Source organism: Mercenaria mercenaria, chromosome 19 (genome assembly GCF_021730395.1).
Source record: "Mercenaria mercenaria strain notata chromosome 19, MADL_Memer_1, whole genome shotgun sequence".
Lineage (NCBI taxonomy): Eukaryota > Metazoa > Mollusca > Bivalvia > Venerida > Veneridae > Mercenaria > Mercenaria mercenaria.
Genome location: NC_069379.1, coordinates 14,244,360 through 14,269,690, shown reverse-complemented (window position 1 = coordinate 14,269,690; position 25,331 = coordinate 14,244,360). Strand labels below are relative to the sequence as shown.

At 34.3% G+C, this 25,331-nt stretch overlaps 1 protein-coding gene across 1 annotated transcript; it reads right to left on the bottom strand.

Annotated features, from left to right (window-relative positions):
- Positions 1–833: 833 nt before the first annotated feature.
- LOC128550946 (uncharacterized) lies at positions 834–8,412 on the bottom strand. The gene is made up of 4 exons (XM_053531104.1): positions 8,029–8,412; positions 5,910–6,083; positions 4,162–4,335; positions 834–2,070 (listed from the first exon to the last, which is right to left on the bottom strand). Exons 1-4 carry the CDS (start codon positions 8,324–8,326, stop codon positions 1,673–1,675), a joined length of 1,044 nt encoding a protein of 347 aa, XP_053387079.1. The 5' UTR covers positions 8,327–8,412; the 3' UTR covers positions 834–1,672.
- Between the last annotated feature and the right edge of the window lie 16,919 nt (positions 8,413–25,331).

Here is a 25,331-nt window from a genome sequence, read left to right as displayed (position 1 = left end):
GTCTAACCATGAGGCTTGTATTGGCTCTTTTTACGACAGACCGTTTCACGTGTATCAGTATTTGTGGTTTCATTACGTTACAGGTAAAACGTTTCAGCCAATCAGCGTCGTTTCTCGATAAATCGTAGCGAACTAATCAAAATCGTCCGTGAAAAGCGTGACCGCGTCCTTTCCAATGTCGAAGTCAAATTACGAAGAATATTATTATGTTCTGATGTAAAACTCTTAACATTGAATTACAGGAATAAATCTTATTAATCGCAATCATGGAATATCAGCACTATCCATCGTAAGCAAGTATTTTTGCTCACATGTTTGAACTTTCAATTCGTCGTGCCGAAAAATGGCAAACAATGATTGGCTGAAACCACGCCCGGTATCAATAATAAGCGCGCATGCTAACCAAACAATCGGTAGAAATAAATCAGAGGTTCGTCATCGGGATTTTGACGAACCTCTGATGGAGAAGAATGTTTGCAAAGAGCAAGGCATGTTTGCCGGACAGGCCCGTATCTCAAAGAATTTTTCTTTCTCTTTGTTCTGGGGGCTTTGGTGTCACTTTGTCCCTCTGGTCATATTTCTCTGTGTCTGACTTGTAGAGGATGAATTGTCGCCCTGAGTGACAGACTTTGCGCTTTGTAAAGCGCCATTGAAGTTGTTTGAATTGTGCGCTGTATCAATCTGGTATGATAATGTATAATTAAACAACCAAAGATATGGCACTTAAATTGAGGGCAGAAGAAAGCTAGTTTGTTAAGTTGTGGATGGCTCTTCTAAACTTAATGCCTGCAGTAATTATGTTATTATGTAAGATAAATTCAAACAACACAGGATACACAAAAGCACAATTTATTAGTAATCAATTTTTTTAACATATTGTTTCATTTATTTTTCTAGCCTTAAACAAGCCAATAAGAAGAAGAAAATATATATAAAAACTAGACATTGCTATCGGCAGAATTACAGGTATTTACAAAATTCTCCAATAAGTTATAATATTTCAATATAATTTCCTTTCTTGATTCGTTTAAACGACTGGGTGATATTTGCAACTAATACGTACACGTTTCTATTTTCTCCTATATTACAAATCATATCTATAAATGCAGTCAAACATTTGCTTTATTTACTTACCTGTATATCAAAACATATCAAAACATATGGTGAGTTCAGAAAACATTAGTAGACATTTAATATTGTGAACATGACGTTTTCATAAAAAAAGCTCTAAGCTACTACTTAGCCTGGCTTGGACTTCACATGTCAATAATAAAGATTAGCACTATTATAATACATGTCTAGTGTGGGGAATCACAAGATCAAAATAATCTCTTTTAAGAAGTTTCAAATGATGATAGATTTATTGTAATTGCAAACACTTACGTTGAAGAGAATTCTCAGTTCCTTCACGTGTTCAAGAAGATCAGAGATATAATTTAAATCTATGTAGTTTTAGGTTTTAGAATACATCTATGATGCCATGAGATAGGCTACATTTCAGATGTACAGCAAAACCTGCTTTAGAATTATCCAGTACTTTTGTTTTGGTTTGGAGATTATTTTGTTCATGTAATTCCTCATAGTGATGTTGTAATAGTTACCGTGAATACTCTGATCGGCAACTAACTTGAGTCACGTGGCATGTTTAAATTATCAGCAGGGACACCTCATTCTAATGCATGGGATTAATTAGAACGCCTGTAAAACTTGAACCTCCAGCCGCATAACGCAAGCCCTCGCATGAACCCAGATAAACACGATCACCTGGTTTTAAATGATGCAAAATCGAACTCGTAGCGGATGGATGGTCACTTGCGTTGTTGCTACTAGCCAAAGGACCATACCCGATGAACTTGGAATTTTTATAAAAGTTGCAATCTATAGAACCTGTGGTGTTATATACTCGTAGAAACGTGCTTATAAGTAAGTACAGTCCTTCTTTCTGGCAGACAAATTCACCAGATGTTATGTTAAATACATCGTTGTCATTATAAGCTGCTGCATTGAATTTCATTGTTGTATCTCCCGAATTCCAAATTGGTCTATGCACAGAAAAGCCAAAACCGCCATCTGTAACAAATAAAGATACGTTGTTATTCTTTTTTCAGATTTCACTAAGTCGATATTCAAATAAACTAGAACTACATTGATATACATTTCACTGTTGCCACACGACATACAAACAATGATTACGATTGTCAAGAATTGTCACACATTCGTGTCTCCCCTTACCTTAAAAGAAACACGTACACGAAGGAAGGCACTAACTAATAACGCATAAAACAATCCCTGTCAATTGAAAATATAGCATTGTTTCAATATAGGGGATACTTTTTATTCTCGCTACAAGACACAAACAACTCTATAGCAGAAACAGAGATATGTTAAGAACACTCTCGTTCGGGGTTGTCGTTGGTAAGTCCTGCAACATGATCTCCGTTCTTTTGAACCAAGCCACAGACCTGATTACCTATTAAAGACCTTTTCATGAATTATCAAGTTTATTATTGACTTTTATTTCTTTCATTTTGTAAGAGTGAAACAAATTTTAAGCAAACGCATTGGTTAACACTACGAATGTTTATTCTGAATGATAAAAAAGTAATATTTTTTTCTTTCGCCTGAACATGGAATATTATTGAACATTTTTATTTGTTGACGGGTACAATCACAACATTTCCCCGTAAACGAAGGCCATGATTTGAAAAAAAACCTTAATTCAGTGATAAAGCCTACACTGCCTGTAACAACACAAACTAATTTTCCCAATTTGTCCATCCTCCAGTTGCATCTATAAGAATGAAACAGAAAACAATCACTGTCTTCCGACATATACTCATCTAACATACAGCGTGTTATCAGTATGTTGTCTTTTTCAGACGTCTTTGCATCGCTGTGACCCCGTCATTTTCAAGAAAGTCAATAAATACTGGTCAATTTCTAAGACCACTTAAAAGAAACAGCAGCTAAGAAAATATCGAAATTGTTGAAATTACGGTATTGTCTCTATTTAACGAAGTATGGATGCATTTTAGTCTTCTATGCGTCAATAGGATCCAAAAAGCAGACTTTAAGCACGTGTTGTGACTGTAAAATGTCTCCCCGTATTTTCTGTTCCTTTTGGCTCAAGCAGAACATTCGTTTTTCTCATAACAAAATTCTGCATAAACTGGTGCTAGGGGACGTGCGGTGTGTACAACCGTAATGCACATTTAGTACCTCTCACGAACAGACTAAATAACAAAAAAAAAATATTATTAAGGGTCAAAGGAAACTGACCAGAAGATAAAATTTAGTTTTAATTTCAAATAATGCTTAGAGGACTTTGAAAATTGCATGTTGTTGAGTTTACTTTGTACATCAGACACAAGTAGCATTTAACCCTTTTAGACGCGCAACCAAAAACATCTGATGTTTCGATATTGTGTGGTTAAAAAAAGAGCAGAGCCTTATACATTAGGAATTATTTCAAAAAGTCTTTATTATATACTATTAATAAATGTGTATGTATATACCCTTTTAAGTAGCAGATTTAAAACCAAATCAGCAGTAAAATGTTTTCAGTCGTAAGACTGTCCAATACAGTCATATTGAATCTAAACATGTTGAACATAAACTTGTCGAACGCAAACATGTCGAAACACTTACCTGTAGTGTGTGATAACTATATATTTGCCTATTTATAAGATATACGATAAATGACTAAAAGATAGTTTACATGCATGCAATGCTTTCTTCCTGTCTTTATGAAGTGAGCTTTTATCCATTTTACATTAAAAGAACTATGAAGCCGATTTAATTGAGTTTCAGTAATCTTAATATGTTATGCATTGAATCTGGTTTTTAAAACGGAACGTTTTCACAACAATATGCTCAATACTTGCTTTTAGTTGCGGTAAACTTATCTTACATATGAAACAAATGACTCAAGAGTGTAAAATATTATCATTGTAACCATTCATGCAACTACAGGTGGCACATGGCATGACACTGCATCAAATGTCGTTGATGGTAATTTTACATAGAAATTAGAATGAAATCGGCCTGAACAACAATGAATTGCACGGGCGAGCCTATGTGACAGTATAATCAATACTCGAATGAGCGGTGTTTCACTGTATGTGATACAATTTCAACAGATACAAAAACAGTAACATGTACCTGAACACGACGTATTGCTACAGGATTGCACTTGCAAAGAGGTACCGTCACAATATCGTCCCATAATCGATGGTTTGGGGTTGGAGCAAGTCCGTATCCGAGTAGTAAAGCCAGTTCCACATGTTACACTGCATGCTCTCCAATTTTCCCAATCCGTCCAGCCACCATCTGTCACTGAGATGTTAAATTGTTCATACTAATATCATAATGGTAGGTCGAAATGCTTTTTTACATTAACTTTACATTAACACAAAAATGTATCTCCAGAAAACCCTTCGCTTAAACAGGTGATGAAAAAAGCACCAGTCATTTGGTAAAACAGGTAGTTAGAGGGGTGGGATTTGTGTTAGTTCAAATTATGTTTTTTCACAATGTCAGTTTGATTAAACCCTATATTTTTAAATGTCAGAATATTCTTAGATCTTTGGCAATAAAACAGATGGGTACCTGTGCATGATAGATTTCTAGACAGATTTGAAAACATGACTTTAAGCAAGTTTTCATAATAGGAGTTTATGGGAAAATAAAATTTCTGAGGACATTCTCGAGAACAAAAATATTTCTTCTTTGCAAATTTTAGTGAAAACATTTACAGTCATAAGAAAACAACGAACCTATTCTTAAATTAACATTTTTTACTAAAACCGAATAACACGATGAGATAAACTGTAATCGATAAAGTGTTGATTATTTGAGCTGCATCATATGAAAATATAAAGTAAACAATTAACTGAATGAGAAATTTGTATGTAACATAACATCTGTATGTACTATACAAATTCCGAAATATTGATAAACTGTATTTTTAAGAGAAAATAGTCAATTGACAGGCAGTGTAACAAAAACTAAAAACTTCAAATAGGAACAATCTTTTTTTAGATATATGTGCAGTTAACTGCATCAAAGTATGTAGACTGAAAATAGTATTAAAATATCATGTTCTGAAAAAAGTTGATCCTGGGTAAACTATTTGGGAAAAATGGAGACGACTCCGCTAAGACTTTATGGTAGGCTTAGGTGGCTATTGACCTCAAACCTCATCAAATTTTGCACATTTTACCTCTAGGTAGGGAAAAAAGCATGCAAAATTGCCACACGGATAAGCAATCTGAATAGAAAACTAATCAGTTCATAACCCGAGGAAAGTGTGACATTTTCTATAGGGAAATTTGTCTAAAAACGGATGATTTTTTAAATTAATTCAAAACCAACAATCTTACAAGTTATAATATGCTGAAAAGGCTACTGCTGGAAAGAGAGCAATATATGCATGCGTCAATGTGTGGGATAAATATCTAGAAATAGGAGAAAATCAAAGAAATTAATTTCAGGACTGTTCGATGCATGACTGTATTATTATGCGTAGCAATCATAATAGATGGTTACCTTTCCTTTGCACTGAAATATTATGGACAGGATTAAGATTAACAGACGGTTCACTCAACAATTTCACTACATAAACAAATTGTTTCCCTTGCTTATAAAAAGACTAAGGGTAAGTCTCTACTATATATATATATATATATATATATATATATATATATATATATATATATATAAACAAGTAGGATTTCAAAATTCGACATTCACAAACAAACCTATCGCCCCGACATTCAGTTTTTTCGAGTATTTTTTTCCAGAGTTGCCGTTTTTCAGCATGATAAATAGTATATTTCATTAAATGTCAAACTTCATTGGGACGTTATTTACCATGCTTCATATCTCTAATCGATTATAAGGATGATTACCTGAACAAGAACTATTACCACATATTTGCACTTGATCCGAGGTACCCTCACAATATTGTCCCATTGTCGAAGGTCTTGGGTTTGAACATGTCCGTATTCGAGTAGTTATGCCAATTCCGCACGTTACACTGCATGCTCCCCAATCAGCCCAACTCGTCCAATCACCATTTGTGACTGAGATGTTAAATTGTGTATACGAGATTATCATATTGTAGGGTATAATGTATTTACATTAAGAGTTTTGCAAAATTGTATAAATAATGATTGTCATAATGATTAAACTTAAAGCACCAACTTTAAATAAACGGAAATAAAGCGAACACGGGAAACCTAAGCAGGCGAAAGAAATAAAACTGTTTAAAGTTACCTGCTTTACGCAAAATCAGAAGAAAAATTCGTGTTTATAACTATGTTTCTTGAAAGAAATTTACTTGACTTATATAATTCAGATCATATAGTTATATCTCTAAATAATACATATATAATCACTGTTACGGAAATGATACAATGCAATCTTTTGATTTCTTTCCTGTAGTGTTGATTTCTATTTTCCTCTCTTGATTTCAAATTCCTTAATAATTTGTTGGAATGTTAACATTTTTTTCTTATATGCACCTTCATTTACGTTTGTTAAGATCAATAACAGCTCTAATTTTACAAAATTTTCTTTATAAAAGAATTCCGCTTAAATCGGTGCTTGAGTTCTGTTTGCACGTTTCAAGCCTTTCTTTCTTGACCAAACTAAGTCAAAGCGTGTCTGCCTTTACTAAGCTTGGTTGCGTTCGTGTCTTCCTAGGTATCTTATATATTTTTATCATAGATCTATGTAATATTTAGTGACAGCTTCCGCCATATAAAATTACTGCTGATTATGTATGTTATTGAAATCTTGTTCTGTGCAAAACTCGGGTTTTAAGACGTTACGTAAAAGTCTAGTATAGTATATTTATCATTTTTGGTTCATCTAGAAATCCGAAGAATTACAAAAATCATTAAGGAAGTAGTATACTTAAACTTTGAATGTGCGCACGTTCAGCCGGAAACAAATCTGTGAATTTATGACAACATTGATCAAATGTGTTTGAATATATAATCTTCTGGACAATAACACGCTGTTTCCGATCTGAAGCTAAATGGTTTGATAATGCAGAAATAATCAATATTTAAGCGCATAAACGCTAAAAAACATTGTTTGTTTAAATGACGTCAGAGACGCAATAACGTTACTTGTAAATTCAATAGCTTTTATTTTCAAAATACGTTATTGTAAACATCCTTTTAGCTCCAATATTCGGAGAATAGGGGTGTATTCTACTCGCCCTGGCGTCGGCGTCGGCGTGAGCGTTCATGGTTAAACTTTTACGGCCAGCTTTTATTTCTGTAATATCTTTGTTACTATCGCCTTTATCTTACTGTATCTTCACATACACATTGTCCAGCGTTCCAATAAAGAATACGCAGGGATTGGGCTCATTATACCCAATGTTTAAAGTCACCAAGTTGTTATAATTGGTATTATTGTCAGGTTTTATTTTTCTGAAAGCTTCGTTTATAGACATATATTTGGTACTTTAAAAGATAATACCTAATGATATTTCTTTATAATCATCATCTGTCTGTGTGTTAGCTCCAATTTTTATTTGTGACAAAATTATTCCCCTTTCATATTATACTTATGTTTTCTTTTTTTTAAATTAAGACATAAATTCATCTCCTGTCAAATCGCTGAACCAGCTCTTGTTATTTGGTGAAAACTGTTAGGAGAATTAAACAAAACACTTCCATTGATGGTAATTATTATATAATAACCAAAACTTCATCCCAAACAGTGATTAGTCGTTTAATAGAATCATTGGATGCAGAGGAATCACGAGGGACAAGCTGGTTTTATTTAAATTTGACTCTTACATTTTATCGAAGATTAGCACATACATCATTTTTGACATACACCAAATATTTGCCAAATAGAGTGTGCCGCTATGACGTTTGACGCTATGATGTAATAATTTTAACGTACAAAGTGAGAATAGTTGCATAATAACACATAATGTTCAGCCTTCTCTGTTTCATAGGAAAATAAACCTTGTCTTTTAGAATAAAGCTTAAATGATATACATACCGGGTTTTTGATGTATGGAAAAAATAACCAAAATCGAAAACACGACTGCCACTACCAAACCGGACACAACACAACCTAGCAAAACTATCACAATTTTTGTTTTGTCTCGTTTTTCCTTTGAAACTCCTATTTTATCACTGTTTACTTTTCTCTCTGTTTTCACATTTTGATAGGTTTCCTCCATATCACCACCGCGTGTTATTATAGCATAGTCTCCTTCGTTTGCTTCAAGCTCGTTAAGCTTTATAGAAGGTTTATCGACACCCGGACTTTTAGTGTAGCGTACAGTTGTTGCCATGATGTAACTTAACTGATGCTGTATGTCATTAAATTTTTAAGTTTTCAAGATGTGGTTCAGCAAAATTTCCGAAATGATTCTTGTTAAAGAACTGCTTTAAATGAATATTTAACTTCCTCACACCTTATTTATTTAAACATACTCGTCAGTTTGATATTTAATCTTTTTATTACATGTGAAAAATGTCCTTAATATATTAAATTACAACATCAGCTAACTGTGAATTCATTTGTTTCTGAATGATTTCATAGGAGAGGTCGAATACACTTGTTATCTATAATACTTAGTTGAGTATAAGAATCAAAAATATCTTGCTGATAACATTTTAGAATGTTACATATAATTCAATATTTCATTTTACCCGATATTTAGGCCCGCCCGCTTAGCTTAGTAGGTAGAGCGTTGGTCTACGGATCGCGGGGTCGTGAGTTCGGGGTATGCTTCTTACAGCCACACACGGCATTTAAAGACTGCTGTTTTGATACTTAATAAATTCTATAGGACCATTCGGTCCATGAGTAGTAATGAAATGTGCAACACCTTTCTAGCCTTCTATCAGCGACTTAAGTGTAATTCTAAAATGCTATCATAAGAAAATTGAGCTTCATGGGCTCAATGGATCTTGAAATATAACGTAAGAGAAGTCAAGCAAGGGGATATATTATACAGCCGCCACACGACAATTAAAAATTGCTGTTATTGCTAGTAACAGAACATTTTAATGCATGGAACTTAACTAAACAACACGTGTTGTTGAAGTCGTGTTTGCGGTAAATTTCCGTGCATTCTCGTTTCTACAAGACTGTGACATAACGGTTCACGAAAGGCTAATTTTGTGATCGTCCAATCAAATAATACATAAACAGGACACGCGAATCTAGAATCGGTCAGTCAATTAAAAGCTTAGTGGGAGTTACAAATGAGTGGATCAATTACCGAAAACAACATTTACCCACGCCTTCTATTATTTCTTAGCATATGCAATAGATTACTGCTATAAAATGATAGAAATATTAAGATATTGATAAAACGCGGATACTTTATAATACGATTTACCTTTTTAAAATTAATTCGCCGAAAGTGCAAGAAATAAGAAATGACTGCGAAAATAAGTTACATCATTAAGTTTTGATAATATTGTATATAAAATTTGATTATATATTAATACTATATTAATCCTTTAAAAATACTTTCAAACGAAGGATAAATGATCTTTGACAATTATAAAAACATAACCAGTATATTAATTTCCTTGTGTCAAATTCGAAAATAACTTAAAGACTGCGAAAATAAGCTTAAAGCTATATGCATTTTCCTCCTATCTTAACTTACTACTCTGACAATCATGTATGTACTCTGATAATAATGTATGTACATACGAGAAATATTTTCTCTTATAACGAAAACTATCCTTTATTTGACATTTCTTGGTAAGTTTTCTATCAATTTTATTGTCATATACATGTATATATATATATATCATATGAACAATACATAACTTTGCTTTAAACTGATGAAATAAATAATAAATGTCTTTTAAACAGCGTCAGAATCGATCTACGAAAAGAAACGATATTTAATGCTAACTTTTTGGTTACCTTCAATTACGTTCCCGCAGTTAAAAAGCACAGGAACTGTCATTATTTTTGTTCAACCTTAATTGACGAAATAACTTGTTTTTTGCTAGGTAATATAAAATCAGACATATTCTACTTAAAATAAATGGACAACTAAGTCCGAGCTGGGCAGTATGAATTTCAGTCTTCTTTTAAAATCAAATATAATTGAATTGCATAATAAAAAATGAAAAAAGCAAGAAAAATTAGACATTCATGTACACTATTGTGTTACAGTAATAAAGTACCTTTTGTTCCTTATTGCCATTTTATTGCTATATTCGACCAAAATAGCATATTTAATTATGATAAAAAATTGAAAAAGGAAGAAAAATTAGTGTTAACACTATTGTGTTACAGTAATATAGTACCCTTTTGTTCCTTATTTCCATTTTATTGCTGTTTTTGTCCAAGATATAAGAAAGGTGATATTTGTGATTCAGAAAAATATAGGCCAATATCATTAACATGTGTTCTATGTAAACTCCTGGAGCACGTCATAGCATCTAGCCTATCCACACACTTCTCAAAACATAACAAATTCTATGAACTGCAGCACGAGTTTCTTGAAAGACGGTCCTGTGAGACCCAGCTCATTGAGTTAGTAGACAATCTAGTAAAAAATCTTTCAATAGGTACACAGACCGATATTATCCTGCTTGGTTTTAGTAAAGCCTTTGACAAGGGAATCACTTAAAACTACTATACAAGCTCCAGGAACACGGTGTGTGTGACCAAATCGTTTCTTGGATACAGTCATTCCTTATAGACAGATCAGGTGCGCCTGTTCGCAGATGACACAGCCATCTATCTCGCGGTAACTTTCCACTATGAGTGTCAAAGGCCACCAAATGATCTCCTTAAGTTAGAGAAATGGGTATCTTATGGGACATGGAATTTAATCCTAGTAAATGTCAGGTCCTCCATATCACACGCAACAGGAAAACCATAGAATTCTCTTATTACCTTCATGGCCAAACATTGGTCCCAGTTGCCAAATACATTGGAGTCGACATCAGTCACGATCTTAGATGGAACACACATATCTCCAGAATCACAGAGCTGCAAAAGAAAACCAGGTTTCACCACACGGAACATCCAAACAAAATAGGAAAGCATCAAAACTCTAGCATATAAAACATTGGTCAGACCTCAGCTTGAATATGCCTCATGTACTTGTCACCACACACACAGGTCAACAAGTCAACATTCACAAGCTTGAGATGGTCCAGCGATGTACAATCAGATGGGTCAAGAATGATTTTTCCCGTTACTTCAGCGTAAAACAGATGCAACATACCCTTGACTGGCTCACGCTTGAGAACAGACGTCTAGACTCTAAGCTCGTCATTTCTAAACGATACACCATGGCCTTGTAGCTATCTCCCTCCCCAATTACTTACAGGCCCCTACCAGGTTTACTAGGCACATGCATCCCTTAAGTCTACGTCAATTTCATGTCAATTCAGATTACTTGAAATATTCCTTTTTCCTCCATACTACAGTCTTATGGAATGGGTTACCACCAATTATTGCAACCCTGCCTTACCTTGAGTCCTTCAAGCAGGCAGTGGCCCAGCTCAGTTACTAAGTAAACTGCAATTGTTTTTTTTCCTTTTACTCTATCCTTTTTAACATTTTAAAAACATTCGTCACTTTCACATTCTTACTATTGCTGAAAGAACTTTCAGCTGTTTATTTTTCATTCTGTACTAATCACCGACACGCACCATGCCCATAATACTCGTGAGAGGTGTGAGGCAGTATAAAGATATAGATAGATATCACCTTTAATTGGATTATCACACCTTTATTTACTGCATGTAGATGCACCGCACGTGTATGTTAATCGAGATGAATTACAATCAATTTAGCAATCATATTAACAACGGTAAACAATCAATACATTGCTCTGGATTTTAAAGAAATATTTCATTAAATATTTTGAAAAACTACGATTGATATGGGATTTTTTATGATAAATGACTATCAATCGAGGACAATTATAATTGATTTAGTTAGTTTAGACATATCTTTCTTGTAAAAATCGTGAAATATTTAAAAATATCAAATTTCAGGAATTGGTCAGAAAGCTTAATAGCTTAAGGTTGTTCTCTCCTTAATATATTAATATAATTTACTTTGGAGCTTATAATAAGCAGAGCATTGCAAAAAATATTTTCGCACTTGATTCGTACTGCGGTTTTTGACGCAGTATCTGATTTCTTTTATCATTTTAAAGCAAAATCTTAGTTCACATATCATAAAATATACGAGTTGTATCCTTAAATTTACGACAAAAGTAATAAAGATGGCCAAATTGTTTCTTTTGGGTTTCAAAGCCGTTTTTACAGCGGTATTTCAGTTATGTGACCTAATCTCCCACGGCCCTGCGATCCGTAGATCTGTGCTCTCCCTATTTAGATAAAATTGCGTGTCAAAGATAGATAAATAATAAAGAATAAGCACATGCGTCTATACACTCACGAAATTTTTTATCTATGAATACAGCCAACATTGATGTAGCATTTTGCGTGTTAATAATGAAATTTACACAACTGTTCTATTGTTCTCTGCGGGTTAATAACCAAAATGAATACCTACATACCATACCTGCGCACGTGCACAGATATCATACCATACCTGCGCTCGTGCACAGGTTTCATACTATACCTGCGCACGTGAAAAGAATGTTAGATGAGTCCAAACTGTAATGTTTATTTAATGCCATGTTATTGTCCGTAAGTATTGACCAGACACTCAAGAATATTCCGTATATTTTCCGTAAATTAATTCTCGGTGTCTGGAGTTAAATAACGAAATAAATATTTCGTATATATTTATCTGATCAAACTTATTGTCTATAAACGTTATGGAAAATGTTGAATAAAACATATTTAAAAGTATCTTAGATAAAAAGACAAAGTATTTCTCACCAGCGTTTCCTGAAAATGAACACTAGATCTACAAGAGAAAACAATCAGATTTCGGGAAATATGTTACACAGATATTGTAAGAGTAAAAGTAACATCGATAACAACATTACATTGAATTAAAAAAAAATGGTCTGAGGTGATTTTGTACTCGTGGGATCGTGCGTGGCAGTCAGACAGCTACCACTATGACTATGCCACCGTGCCATTTGTTATTTATATTGGTTATTTTAGGATACAAATATTTCGTAAAATAATAGAACCCACTGAAAAAACTGGCGAAGATTAATGAGTGCCAGGTCAATACTTACGGACAATAGACAATACCTGCGTCAAGTATAGCATTTACAAATGTATACTTATTTTTTTAAATATTGTAGGCCTATATTTTGACCTTTGAATTACGATCGTCATGTTTTCATCTACAAGATACATTCACGGCTCAGTACTTAACAGGAAGGAGTAGAAGAAGAGGATAATCATAATAATTATTAATATTGTTAGATGATGATGATGATGATGACGACCATGACCACGACGAAACCGTAAATGCAGAGTCCGAAACTAAGTTTATCATGAAAAATGTTTTATAAACATGCAACCGAAGTGCGAAGTTGTGCATTAAAAGATAACAATGAAACATATTGCGGACTTTTCATTCAGTTAAACAGATAAACAGACGATATCATTTTCGGAAACATAACTGTTAAGTATCAGTTCATGAGAATGTGAATTTCAAAAAGTGGATTATTGATGTTACAGAGACCATACTGGTGCGTTGTTTATTTTTCTGTAAAATGAAACAAAAAGAAAAAATCTCCCAACAAATAATCGGCTAACAAAAATGCAGTTACATACGGGAATTAGCAGAACTAGCAGAACTTTCATAAACTATTTTTAATATCATTTTACGTATTTCAATTTACCTGCTGAAGTTAAAGTAATTCCCACAATCATTTTTATTCTGACTGGGAGAAGGAAAGACTTATAAATAAATTAATGATAAAAACTAACAAATTAAAATGACGTTGTGTAAGTCAGTTACTTACCTCTAAGATCGGTGTTCATGAATTGAAAATACCCGCGCTCGTGCGGTCGCACGAGCGCGGGTATTTTCAATTCATGAACACCTCCTACTCGGTTAGTAACCTACACGTATATTTCATCTACATATTTCAATTCAACTAAGTGTTTAAAGTCCTGTTCCGCGGCTATTCAAATTCTGTTGTGTGTATGCAACCCATGAATAAAATAGGTAACAGCTATCGGCCACGCGCCAAACTTTAGCACGCAAAACCACAGGTAGTTTACTTCGTTTCAGTATATATTATATTATACCCTAACTCCATTTTGACAGGCGCCACTGTTCATAGTCAGGAGTTCCATGCTCTTTTAGTGATAATTTAACTGAATCTGGTATGCCAGGTATGTGGCCTTTGGGGATGATAATGTCTGCGTATTTGCGGTAAGGGACAATATACAAGACTGAACCATTGATAGACTTGCTTCTGTTTATCATAATAAGCTGATTGTATACAACATCGTATTTTTCCCGTATAGGTCATATAAGTCCTACATTTTGGAAATACGGGATGTATATTTCCTGTAGTTATGTTTCGTAAACAACTCCGTATTTTTCCAGTATATGCAGGAAATACGGGATTTAAATAATTTATATAATACGAAAAGACGGGATGAATATTTCCCGTATATATTTCGTATACAAGCCCGTATACGTCTCGTGTATTCTGGAAATACGGGATTTAAATAGTTTGTATATTTCGAAGATAAGGGACTTATATTTCCTACATATTCTCCGTATAAAACATCGTATATTGTCCGTATATGCCCAAAATACGGGATTTAAATAATTTGTTTATTTCGAAAATACAGGACGTATATTTCCCGTATGTGCTTCGTACACAACTCCGTATATTTTCCGTATATGCCAGAAATAAGGGATTTAAAAATCTGTTTATTTCGAAAGTACGGAACTTATATTTCCCGTATATGCTTGGTTTACACCCCGTTTGTATATATTTATATGCCAGACAGACGGGGTTTGGATTTACAGGTCTTCGTGAAAAATACAGGACGTATATTTCTCGTATATTTTTCATATATACTCTTAGAATATTAGCTCTGGTTGAAATAAGCGTTTTATTTTTGTGAAAGATTGCTAACTTACTTTGACTATATTTTGAAAAACAATAATTGATTGAAGGAGAAAGGGATATTTTTAGGAAATAATAATATTTGTTGATCATGAAGGTGACATCTTTGTTGTTGTGTTTAGAGTTATTACGTTGGTATATGTTTCCCATAAGACCAACCCCCGAAGAAGAGGTAGGTTAAATCTTAAATAGCTGAGATTCAATTAATTTATTGTTTCTTTTTGCAGTGCTACCCATGAGTTGGGTGACACATTTTCATGTTACATGATAAATGCTTGAAATATAACTGTCTCTAAATAGATCCATATTTAATCAACAGAGGAAAGTTTAATTGTCTATTGCTAAAAATAAAAATTTACACAGTTGTTATTGTATTGTCTACATGTGTTTTCACAAAATCTCAAGGTCATCAACTTGAAATCAATGAAAAATCCTGGGGGTTGGGTGTTATGGGTTCAAGCATTCTACCTTCAGTGTTAATATTCATAGAAAAAAGGACCACTCTGATTTCATATAGTACAAAAAGAACCATTCGCTGATCATATGAGCCCGCCCGCTTAGCTCATTAGGGAGAGTGTTGGTCTACGGATCGCAGGGTCGTGAGTTCGATCCCCGGGCGGGGCATACGTTCTCCGTGACGATTTGAAAAACGACATTTTGTCTGAAATCTTTCGTCCTCCAACTCTGATTATTTATGCGGGGGAGTTGGCAATTACTTGCGGAGAACAGGTTTGTACTAGTACAGAATCCAGAAACACTGGTTTGGTATACTGTCCGCCGTTACATGACTGAAATACTGTTGAAAAACAAACAAAGCTGATCATATCAAATAAAAACAAAGACAAAGCAATGCAGAGCAATATACACTCGAAAGTATGACCTTTGACCCCTAAGTGTGACCTTGGCCTTGCAGCGAGCTATCCGATAAATGCGTCGAGACAGCACGTCGTCTTGATGTGGTGAACATGTGTGCCAAGTTTCTTTAAATACTTTAATAGTAGAATTACAAGAACAACAGAGCGAACACGAAACGATATGACCACTGACCTCTAAGTGTGATTTTGACCTTGAAGCGTGTCATCTTAAACATTCGCATCATAACATAATACGTACACTTCGGGCGTATAAAAATCAAAAAAAAAAATCATGAATTAATTCATCCAGTTTCTTGAATTAATCGATCGTATTTTTTTGCGCGTTTCCAAATTATTTCTACATTCAATGTAAATATCCGATTGGAAAAAATCCCTAATTATGTTACACCAAAGACATGTCTTGCTCATACATAGCTTATGAAATCAATTCTAATTAACTTTATTTATTTTTACAGACGCAAAATAATTTATTTAATACGTCTACATCCAAAGATTCGAACAAACGCCCTTCATTCACTATAATACAATTCTTTTTGTGTATGTGTTTTTTTTTTTTTTTTTTTTTTTTTTTTTTGGTGGGGGAGGTGTTAACGTCACACCGTCACTATTATAGGTCATATAGCGACTTTATAGCTTTGTAATAACTGTACATAAATATTACGATTTCTGCGGAACAGTTTCACTGCAACATTGATTAATAATTCTATGCATATTAACTAAATTTAAGAGATAATATGCATGGTCCAAGTAAACAATGCGCCGTGAATGGAATCGCAGCGGGGAACACGCATCGCGTGTTCAACTAGCCCGCGGCGATAATTCAGGTTTACGCAATAATACATGTATGTGTATTGCAAATGTCTTGACATAGTCTTAAATTCTCGTTATGTTTTAATCTTTTATAAACTAAATTTGACAGATTTTTTTCTCAGTATTATTTAACAAAGCAGATCATGAATTATATTTCAGTTCATCATTTCATTGCAAACACGTGTTGCTTCCCATTTACTATGTCGATTTAAAGACGCTCGCTACAGTTTCGTAATTTTTTTCTCAATCATAGATTTTGATGAAATGTTTTGTATGAAAAGATCATGTTATGATGTATTGAAAAATGAAATAAAATACTAGGTCACCAGCTTTGTTTCAATTTAATTTGCCCCTAGATATGGTGCCATATTAAACATTTTTCAAAATTCCTGTAATCCTAAAATATATTTCAGTAAAGTACAATAATCATCATAAATTTGATTATCTAATCATTTTTATAACGGAAAACAATATATCTATTTGAAACATGCTCAGAGAAATCAAAAGAACATTATTTTGTAAAGAAAGGAATACTTTTTCAGCAGACCCAAGGGCTATTTTTGCATATTTTTTGTCAATTTTAAGTTGGTACTTCTGCTATTTTATGGAGTTTCACATAATAGAATTTAATCAAACTCTGCACATGCCTTTGGTTATGTCTACCTAATCTAAAACAAAAAGTAAATTGATAGGTCACCATATTAGATTTCGCTTAAATCAAATTACAACGAGGTGGGGTGTGGCGGACATTTATACAACGCAGGTTGGTACGAAATACTCATTCAGTGTTTGAGCAAAAGACTTAGAAATATATATATATAAAATTATCAAACGGCAGATTTCTTAATAAGCGGATTTTAAGGTGTTTCTGAAGCATTTTGATGGCATAGAACGATGAAAGTTTCCGCCTTTTTTTTAACAAAACCTATAGTTTACGAATGTACAGTACCGGTACGGTACGGGATTAGAAACAGCTGTGACTCAATGCAGAGTTTGAGCGCTGGTATAAATAACAGACTCCAGTATATGTCGGATTGAAGCAATTTGAACTAAAAATACTTTAAATGTATATATTTTGTAACCATGATGATATTTACCCTTACCTTTAGTCAGTATATTATACATTTTGTACATTAAATGCAGGCGAACATACAATAATTTGCGAACTTTTGCCGTACGCGACATTAGATAATCACTTCCGAGCATGCGCAGAAGACCGCACCAAGTCTGCAGTGAGCTACATTGAAACCAAATTGGCACGGTGTTGGGGTAAATATCGACCCGTCCCGAAAAACTGTAGCGAGTGCCTTTAAGTGAAAATATTTAATGTAGAACCAATGATGCACTTCAGAAGAAAGAATATTTTAATTGCCTTAACGAATTCAGAAGCGTAAGAAAAAAATCAATTAACTAAATTTTGTTATCTCAATATAAAGAAGTCCAGAATAGCTGTAAAATAGTTTCATTCATTCATTTATTCATTCATTCATTCATTCATTCAATCAATCAATCCATCAATCAATCAATCGGGCTTCCGTGGCCGAATGGTTAAGGTTGCTGACTTTAAATCACTTGCCCCTCAACGATGTGGGTTCGAGCCTCACTCGGAGCGTTGAATTCTTCATGTAAGGAAGCCATCCAGCTGGCTTACAGAAGGACGGTGGTTCTACCCAGGTGCCCGCTCGTGACTTCGAATCACTTGCCCCTCATCGATGTGGGTTCGAGCCTCACTCTGGGCGTTGAATTCTTCATGTGAGGAAGCCATCAATCTGGCTTACGGAAGGTCGGTGGTTCTACCCAGGTGCCCGCTCGTAATGAAATAATGCACGGAGGGGCATCTGAGGTCTTCCTCCACCATCGGAGCTGGAAAGTCGCCATATGACCTATAATTGTGTCGGTGCGACGTTAAACACAACCAAAAAAAAAATCAGTCAAACAACAATCAATCACAATTCATTTAACTATTATTTCATTCATTCTTTCACCCAAAAGTAGACAAGAATGCAAGTCACCAAAAGTTGATGTTGTAAGTGTTTGAAATAAGAAAAAAAAATATCATGCAAAAATATTTAATGAATATATTTGGGCTTAAACGAGAATAAAGTTGTAAGGACAAAAACAGATACTGACAAAAAGTTTTATTTTATAGAAGTAAAGTAGCCAAGGCTAACTTTTTTTTTCGAATAATTTAGGCGGCACACATATTCATTCATTCGATCAAAACTGAAATACTTAATCTTTAGAAAATGGGTAATTATGCTATTTCTAGACTAAAATGTAAGTAGCAACAACCACCACTTATTTCTTAGATTTGATTACAAGATGCAAATTATGTTTTGAACTCATGTATGTGTAGGAAAGGCAAATCAATTGTGATTTTGAACAGAAAATATACTGATAAAGTTATATCTGGGTGTTAAAGTCATGTCCTAGATATTGACACATAATATTTTTTTCAGCTTTAGCAAAGGCGAACGCAGCTTATTGCATTTTTCTCCTGTATTTGATTTATTTTAATATGACTTATTTATCTATTTTAAGGAAGATTAGAGATATTATGCAGCCATTCAGTTAGAAAATGAAAATTGAATTTTTTTGTTGGCTTTAACGTCGCACCGACACATGATAGGTCATATGGCGACTTTCCAGCTTTAATGGCGGAGGAAGACCCCAGGTGCCCCTCCGTGCATTATTTCATCACGAGCGGGCACCTGGGTAGAACCACCGACCTTCCGTAAGCCAGCTGGATGGCTTCCTCACATGAAGAATTCAACGCCCAGAGTGAGGCTCGAACCCACATCGATGAGGGGCAAGTGATTTGAAGTCAGCGACCTTAACAACTCGGCCACGGAGGCCCCAAAATTGAATTTTAGCTCCATTTAAATACATGGTACTTTCACTTTGGACAGGGCGATATATGTCCTTTTTATGTCGGTTCGGTGTAAGACCCAGCTCATTCATTCATTCACTTTTGTAAACAGTGTATAATTTCTATTTCCAATCTCAGTACTTTTCCGTCTTAAAAATCATTCAGTATTTAGGATATCTTCTACGCAAGCGAGGTTTTAAAAGCGATTTCGAGCGTTTGATTTTATTTTTTTTGAATGGGGTCATATTTTTTTTGATAAGAGTTATCTTTCCTGTGTTTGTTGCTAATGTAAGCAGTTGTCATGCGTATTACTGATTCATAGTTTCATATCAAAAAAGGTTGGTTATGATTAAATTTCATTTTATCAGAATTTGATATACCTGATTTCAAGTGTTAAAAACTTGATATTAACCTTAAAGTGTTGAAACTGTAAGAAAATTTTAAGTATGATTCTCTGTCTCTACGAAAAATAATATACACCTACTCCAGATCTTTCGTTTGCCTAGGGTCTGTATATTCCGCAAAAAAACTGTGAGAACAATAAACATTTTGCAGGAAGGTCTTTCTGCACACGTAAACGTCTTTTCTGTTACTCTAGCCACGTACACGGATAGACCTTCGCACGTGCACAGCCAATTATTCTGAAAACAAAGAGGTCATTTGTTAGAAAAGAAATTGAGTAAGGCTGTAAATTCGATCTTGTATAAACAAAACAAAACATTAAATCAAACTCGTACAATTTCTTTCTTCTTAATTTATTTCAAGCTCATTATATCGAATGTTCGGCAACACTGTTATACGAAATAATGAAAATTATATTGGTACTCTGATATTTTTCCAGTTAGGTTAATTTTGAATTTAAATCCAGATTTACAGCTTCATCGATTAACAAATCCTCCTTACAACAAAATTAATCAGTAGTGTATTCTTTTTACGCGGTTTATATACAGGGGCGAATCCAGGATTTTTACCTGAGGGAGAGCGCAGTTTCTATGTGATCCGTGAATATGCCCCCCTCGGACAATTTGTATAGCGCAAATGGTGCAATCTGGCGTATATTTACATAGTTTGAGTTTGACATTTTTACGCATAAAAGCAATTTGACAAAGTTGGTTGACAGTCTTTTAATCTGACTGTCATCCGACCCCTAGACTTCAGCATTTATAAATTTGCCAGTGAAGCAAACCAGAATTATCAATTTCGTATCCTCGCCGGATTTTATTCGCATCCACTCCCTTGCACATACATACAAGCACGCACTCGTATTTCACTCAGACATTAATTCATTTCCAGACAGTTTAGGGCTGTATGCGCTGTTGTTTACAAGAAACATCTTTGAATTTGAACTTCTTTTTGTATTTGAAAGACGAAGTTATTAAAATTGCCCCTACTTTTGTCATTACTTTATTTCAGTTTGAAGATAATTCTTCTAAATGAGGGCTACGTATGACAGCACTATGAACACACTTCATTTTATATAGAATACAATTAAGGAGATATAGTTTAACCTAATATAACCATAAACCGCAAATGAAACACTTTAGATAACTTGTATTAAAATATAACAGGACGCGACGAAATGAGTATGGATGTAATGACGTCATCCCGAAACGTCATTTTATTCGTAATAATTTTCACATCATCTATAGGTTTAACATGTTTAAGAGATATAATTCTCGGTATCTGTGAACTGCAAGAGCCCATTTTATATTTTTTAATGCGTGCAAATATTACTTCAGGTAGACACAAGAGTTTTTTTTAGAAACTCCAACTGGAATCACAAATCTTGGACGGCGATTTATTTTCACGATTGAGAATATGATTATGTGAGAAGTTTTTACTAGTTTGGTTTGCAGTATTCAACAGGTACTGACAGAACCCTTACCTTGCCAAATTCATATAATGAACATTCAATTTGAATAGTACCATTTACAGTAAAAGAGGTGCTTACTAAAAATATTGACTGAAAAGCAAACAGTGACCATTTACATTCAAAAGGTTTGTTTGTTTTGGTTAACCTAACCAGTGTTCCTGGAACCTGTACTAGTACAAACCTGTTCTCCGCAAGTAATTGCCAACTTTCCCACACGAATCAGAGGTAGATGACTAATGATTTCAGACACAATGTCGTTTATCAAATAGTCACGGAGAACATACGCCCCGCTCGAGGATCGAACTCACGATCCCGCTATCCGTAGACCAACGCTCTACCTACTGAGCTAAGTGGGCGGGCACATTCAGAAGGGGTGCTTACTAAAAATATTAGTTTAAACAGTATTTCATTTTTTAAGCAACATACACATAACTTGTAGAAGTAATTTTTACATGTCAAACACATGGATTGGAAAACAAGCTGATAGCTTATGTAAATTCCTTTCCAATAAAATTAGTATGACTGAATAGCAAACATTGCAGATCTTGATATCCACTGGTCGGCAGGTAATAGATGTCGATGCAAGAGGTTATTTCGAGTTTATTGGACAATGAAATGTCTTGATATGCAATTGAAATTTTCCCTTTTTATATCTGAGCACTTAATTGCAGTGTATCGTAAGGACCATCAAGATTTTTATTCCTGAACTCCAACCCTCGAAAGTCGAAATCGTAGCTTTTGAGATTGGGGTCCAGTAGTAAAAATATCGATGGTCTAAACGGAAAACCGTTCTTTATGACTTTCGTTTTTATTAAAGCATTTTAAACGTTAACACAAAAATATCTCATTTTACATTTTCGACTAATTATTACAAAATTTGAGTTTAAATATTGTATTTCAACACAATTTTGACTGATAGACTGTTTTAACATGAAATATTTCATCTCTGATTTAACATTTGGTAGCAGACGAGAAATAAAATATCAATAAACTTAGCAGTGTGTATTTGTGATACTCTTACCCTATATGTAATGCTGAAATGTAAATAAAATCTGAAAAGTAGATCCCTCGGAAGCACCGAAAACAAGGCAAACAGTGAAAATTGCAGACTCGGTTTGATTGAGTCTGTTCATGAGCAGTAATGGAAAATGCAACACTGCCCATGCCCCCTAGCACCGGCTTAACCTACTTAGTTTCAATGTCTATTTCTTATGTAAAATATTTGACAAGGGGCACTATTCACATTACCAAATCAGTAATTCATCTTCAGTCATGTAGCTGCCACTCATTTAGCTGAGGGACTTAATGACGCAGTGGTAAGCAGGTTTGACTACAACGCCAGGTGTCCTGGTTCGATTCCCGACTTTTGCTTACTGCTGGATGACTCACTTAAATAAGTACTGTTTCCAGCACTATCGGCCGAGACTGGAAGCTTTTAATGTACATATGACACCTGCCGTGAGCTCGTTTGGAAATAAGTTGTTCTATCGATTGCATGTTGGGAATTTCGTGGACAACCCACATTAAAGGAGAAACCTTACCTATACAATTACTCTTTCAGACACTTACTCATCACAGAGACAGAAACATTGCACGAGCTATTACTTTAGGATATTTTGCTATCTTGTTTTGACGCTGGCGCGCAAAAAAAATGAAGCTATCAACTGGCTACAACGAAACACCATAGCATCAAAAACACATCGCATAAGTGCATGTGACAAGAAGTGAAAGAAGTAAAATCTTTCGTTTTCTCGCCACGAAACATGCCCCTGCGCACGCACAAGCAACAGAACACAATATTTTATTTCGTGTTAACACCGCTCCAGCGGGCTGACAGGAAAACCTTGTTAATAGCGTAAGCGTAAATCAACAAAATATTTCTTTTTTTTTCTCGGCACATGCGTCATCAAAACAATTTTACAAATGGCGTGCGCGCCAACACGAAACGAAACGTTACTTTCTACCTTGTCCAATGTTTAACTTGTGGTGGACACGTTAATAGTTTTGTTTTCTCACCGTTCCGCTCACGCGCAGATGACACAGTGGAACTTGCAACATTTTGTATTCGTCAGAAATATACTTCATATGTCGCACGCGTGACCAAATACCACGGAAAAGCCATAATTATCTCCCTTGAATATTACAATTCACATGCTGTACCTATTTAATGGTGGCCAGACGACGGTCTAAAAATAACACACTAAACTTTCAATCCAGACGTCCGAATTCTGGTCACGGCACTGGAAATTTTTATAATAAACTTGTCAATCTTTGTAAGTCACCCATCTAACAAAAAGGCTTTTACTGTTTTTCTCACTAAAGACGGCGACTCCGCGTGTATCGGTGCTATTCATCGAGCACATTCAATAACCTAGACTGGCATCAGTCGTTAGAGTCATAAAATGTTAAGCACTTGGCCATAAAATCAATCCTCTCTGATACCACTTTCTGAAAAAATTTACAATATCTCTTGCCTCTGTCTCTAACATGATCCTAGAGAGGAAATGTTTTTTTTTTTCTGAGAAAATATCAGTGTCAGTATGAAGAAATTAATATTATGACAGATTATTTGATCTCAACAGACTTTGTAAGTCTATCAATACCAGACTGTCTATTCACAAAGGGTAAGCTTAGGCTAGTAAAGTCGAAAAGGCTCGTTTCTAAAAGTAATTCTCTTCCCTCGGGTAACTTTTCGTTTTGAAAATTATACCTGACAGACAAAAAAAAATCATAGCATATATATACGGAATTGTTCAAAAGAAGTGGCAGATACTTTCTATAAAGGTCACCATGTTCGGTAATAATTATGCATTTTGTCTTACAACAGGTACACTTCATCAGTTCACATTCTACACTGTAGAAAATATCAAACTTCTTTTTCAAACACACTTTTCTCTAAATTTGTGTGTCGAACATACTTACCTAGGTACTCAAGAAAGTGAAACCTAGTTAACTATTATATATATATATTTTTCAAAAAAATACATTTTTTTTTCATCTTGACAGCTCTACATTCACTTTCATTTTGCAATTTTGTTGCATTTTTAATAGGACATATTTCATCGCTTTTAAAGCTGATAGGAATATATCAAAAAATGCAACATTTCATATTTTTATTTACATCTTGCAATATTATTATGTTTGCAACTAATATCTTAACATATACGTATAAACATTTTTACATAACTGATTTTAGATACACTTTACACTTTTACATGCCTGTTTTAGATATATTTTACATTATTCATAGTGTTCTTTACATTTTTACATGGATGTTTTTAGGTATGCTTTACATTTTTACATCAATGTTTATGCTTTACAGTTGGCGTTTGCAATATGACTTCTTCTCGGCGATATATGACCATTTTGTGTCGATTCGCCGTAAAAACCAACTCACTCACTCACTTTAGTATATATGGTTTGTAACACTTTCAACTCCAGAAGTACCGGGAGAAATATGCTTAACATACAATAATCATAAAAAATGACAAAATACTTTTGAAAAAGAAGCTTTATATCTTCTATAAAATAGAATGCGAACAGTTTAAGTGCATGTGATATAGAACAAAATGTGTTGATCAAAAGAGAATATTAATCAGTCTTGAAAGTTTTTTTCTACTTATTATTAACAGCTTGAGATATTCTTTATGATAAACCAAGGTCAATTTGGTGAAATGGACTGAAACAAAAATTCACCCGATGGGAGGTTTCAAAAGGCTTTAGAAGGACCTTAAATTATGGTAGGCATGTCCCGCTGTCCATGGCTAGGGTTACGCTTGTTACACTTAATGCTTTCAGGAATTGAATCATTACATCTTATTCAGTGATGAATTCAAACAACACAAGATACACAAA

What these genes read in the sequence shown, in the direction of transcription:
- LOC128550946 (XM_053531104.1), bottom strand. Translation starts at nt 8,326, where the DNA reads ATGGCAACAACTGTACGCTACACTAAAAGTCCGGGTGTCGATAAACCT. An exon ending in TGGTAATAGTTCTTGTTCAG is followed by an intron (nt 4,336 to 5,909) that starts GTAATCATCCTT and finishes TTAACATCTCAG; the next exon opens with TGACAGATGGTGGCTGGACG. An exon ending in TAGCAATACGTCGTGTTCAG is followed by an intron (nt 2,071 to 4,161) that starts GTACATGTTACT and finishes TATTTGTTACAG; the next exon opens with ATGGCGGTTTTGGCTTTTCT.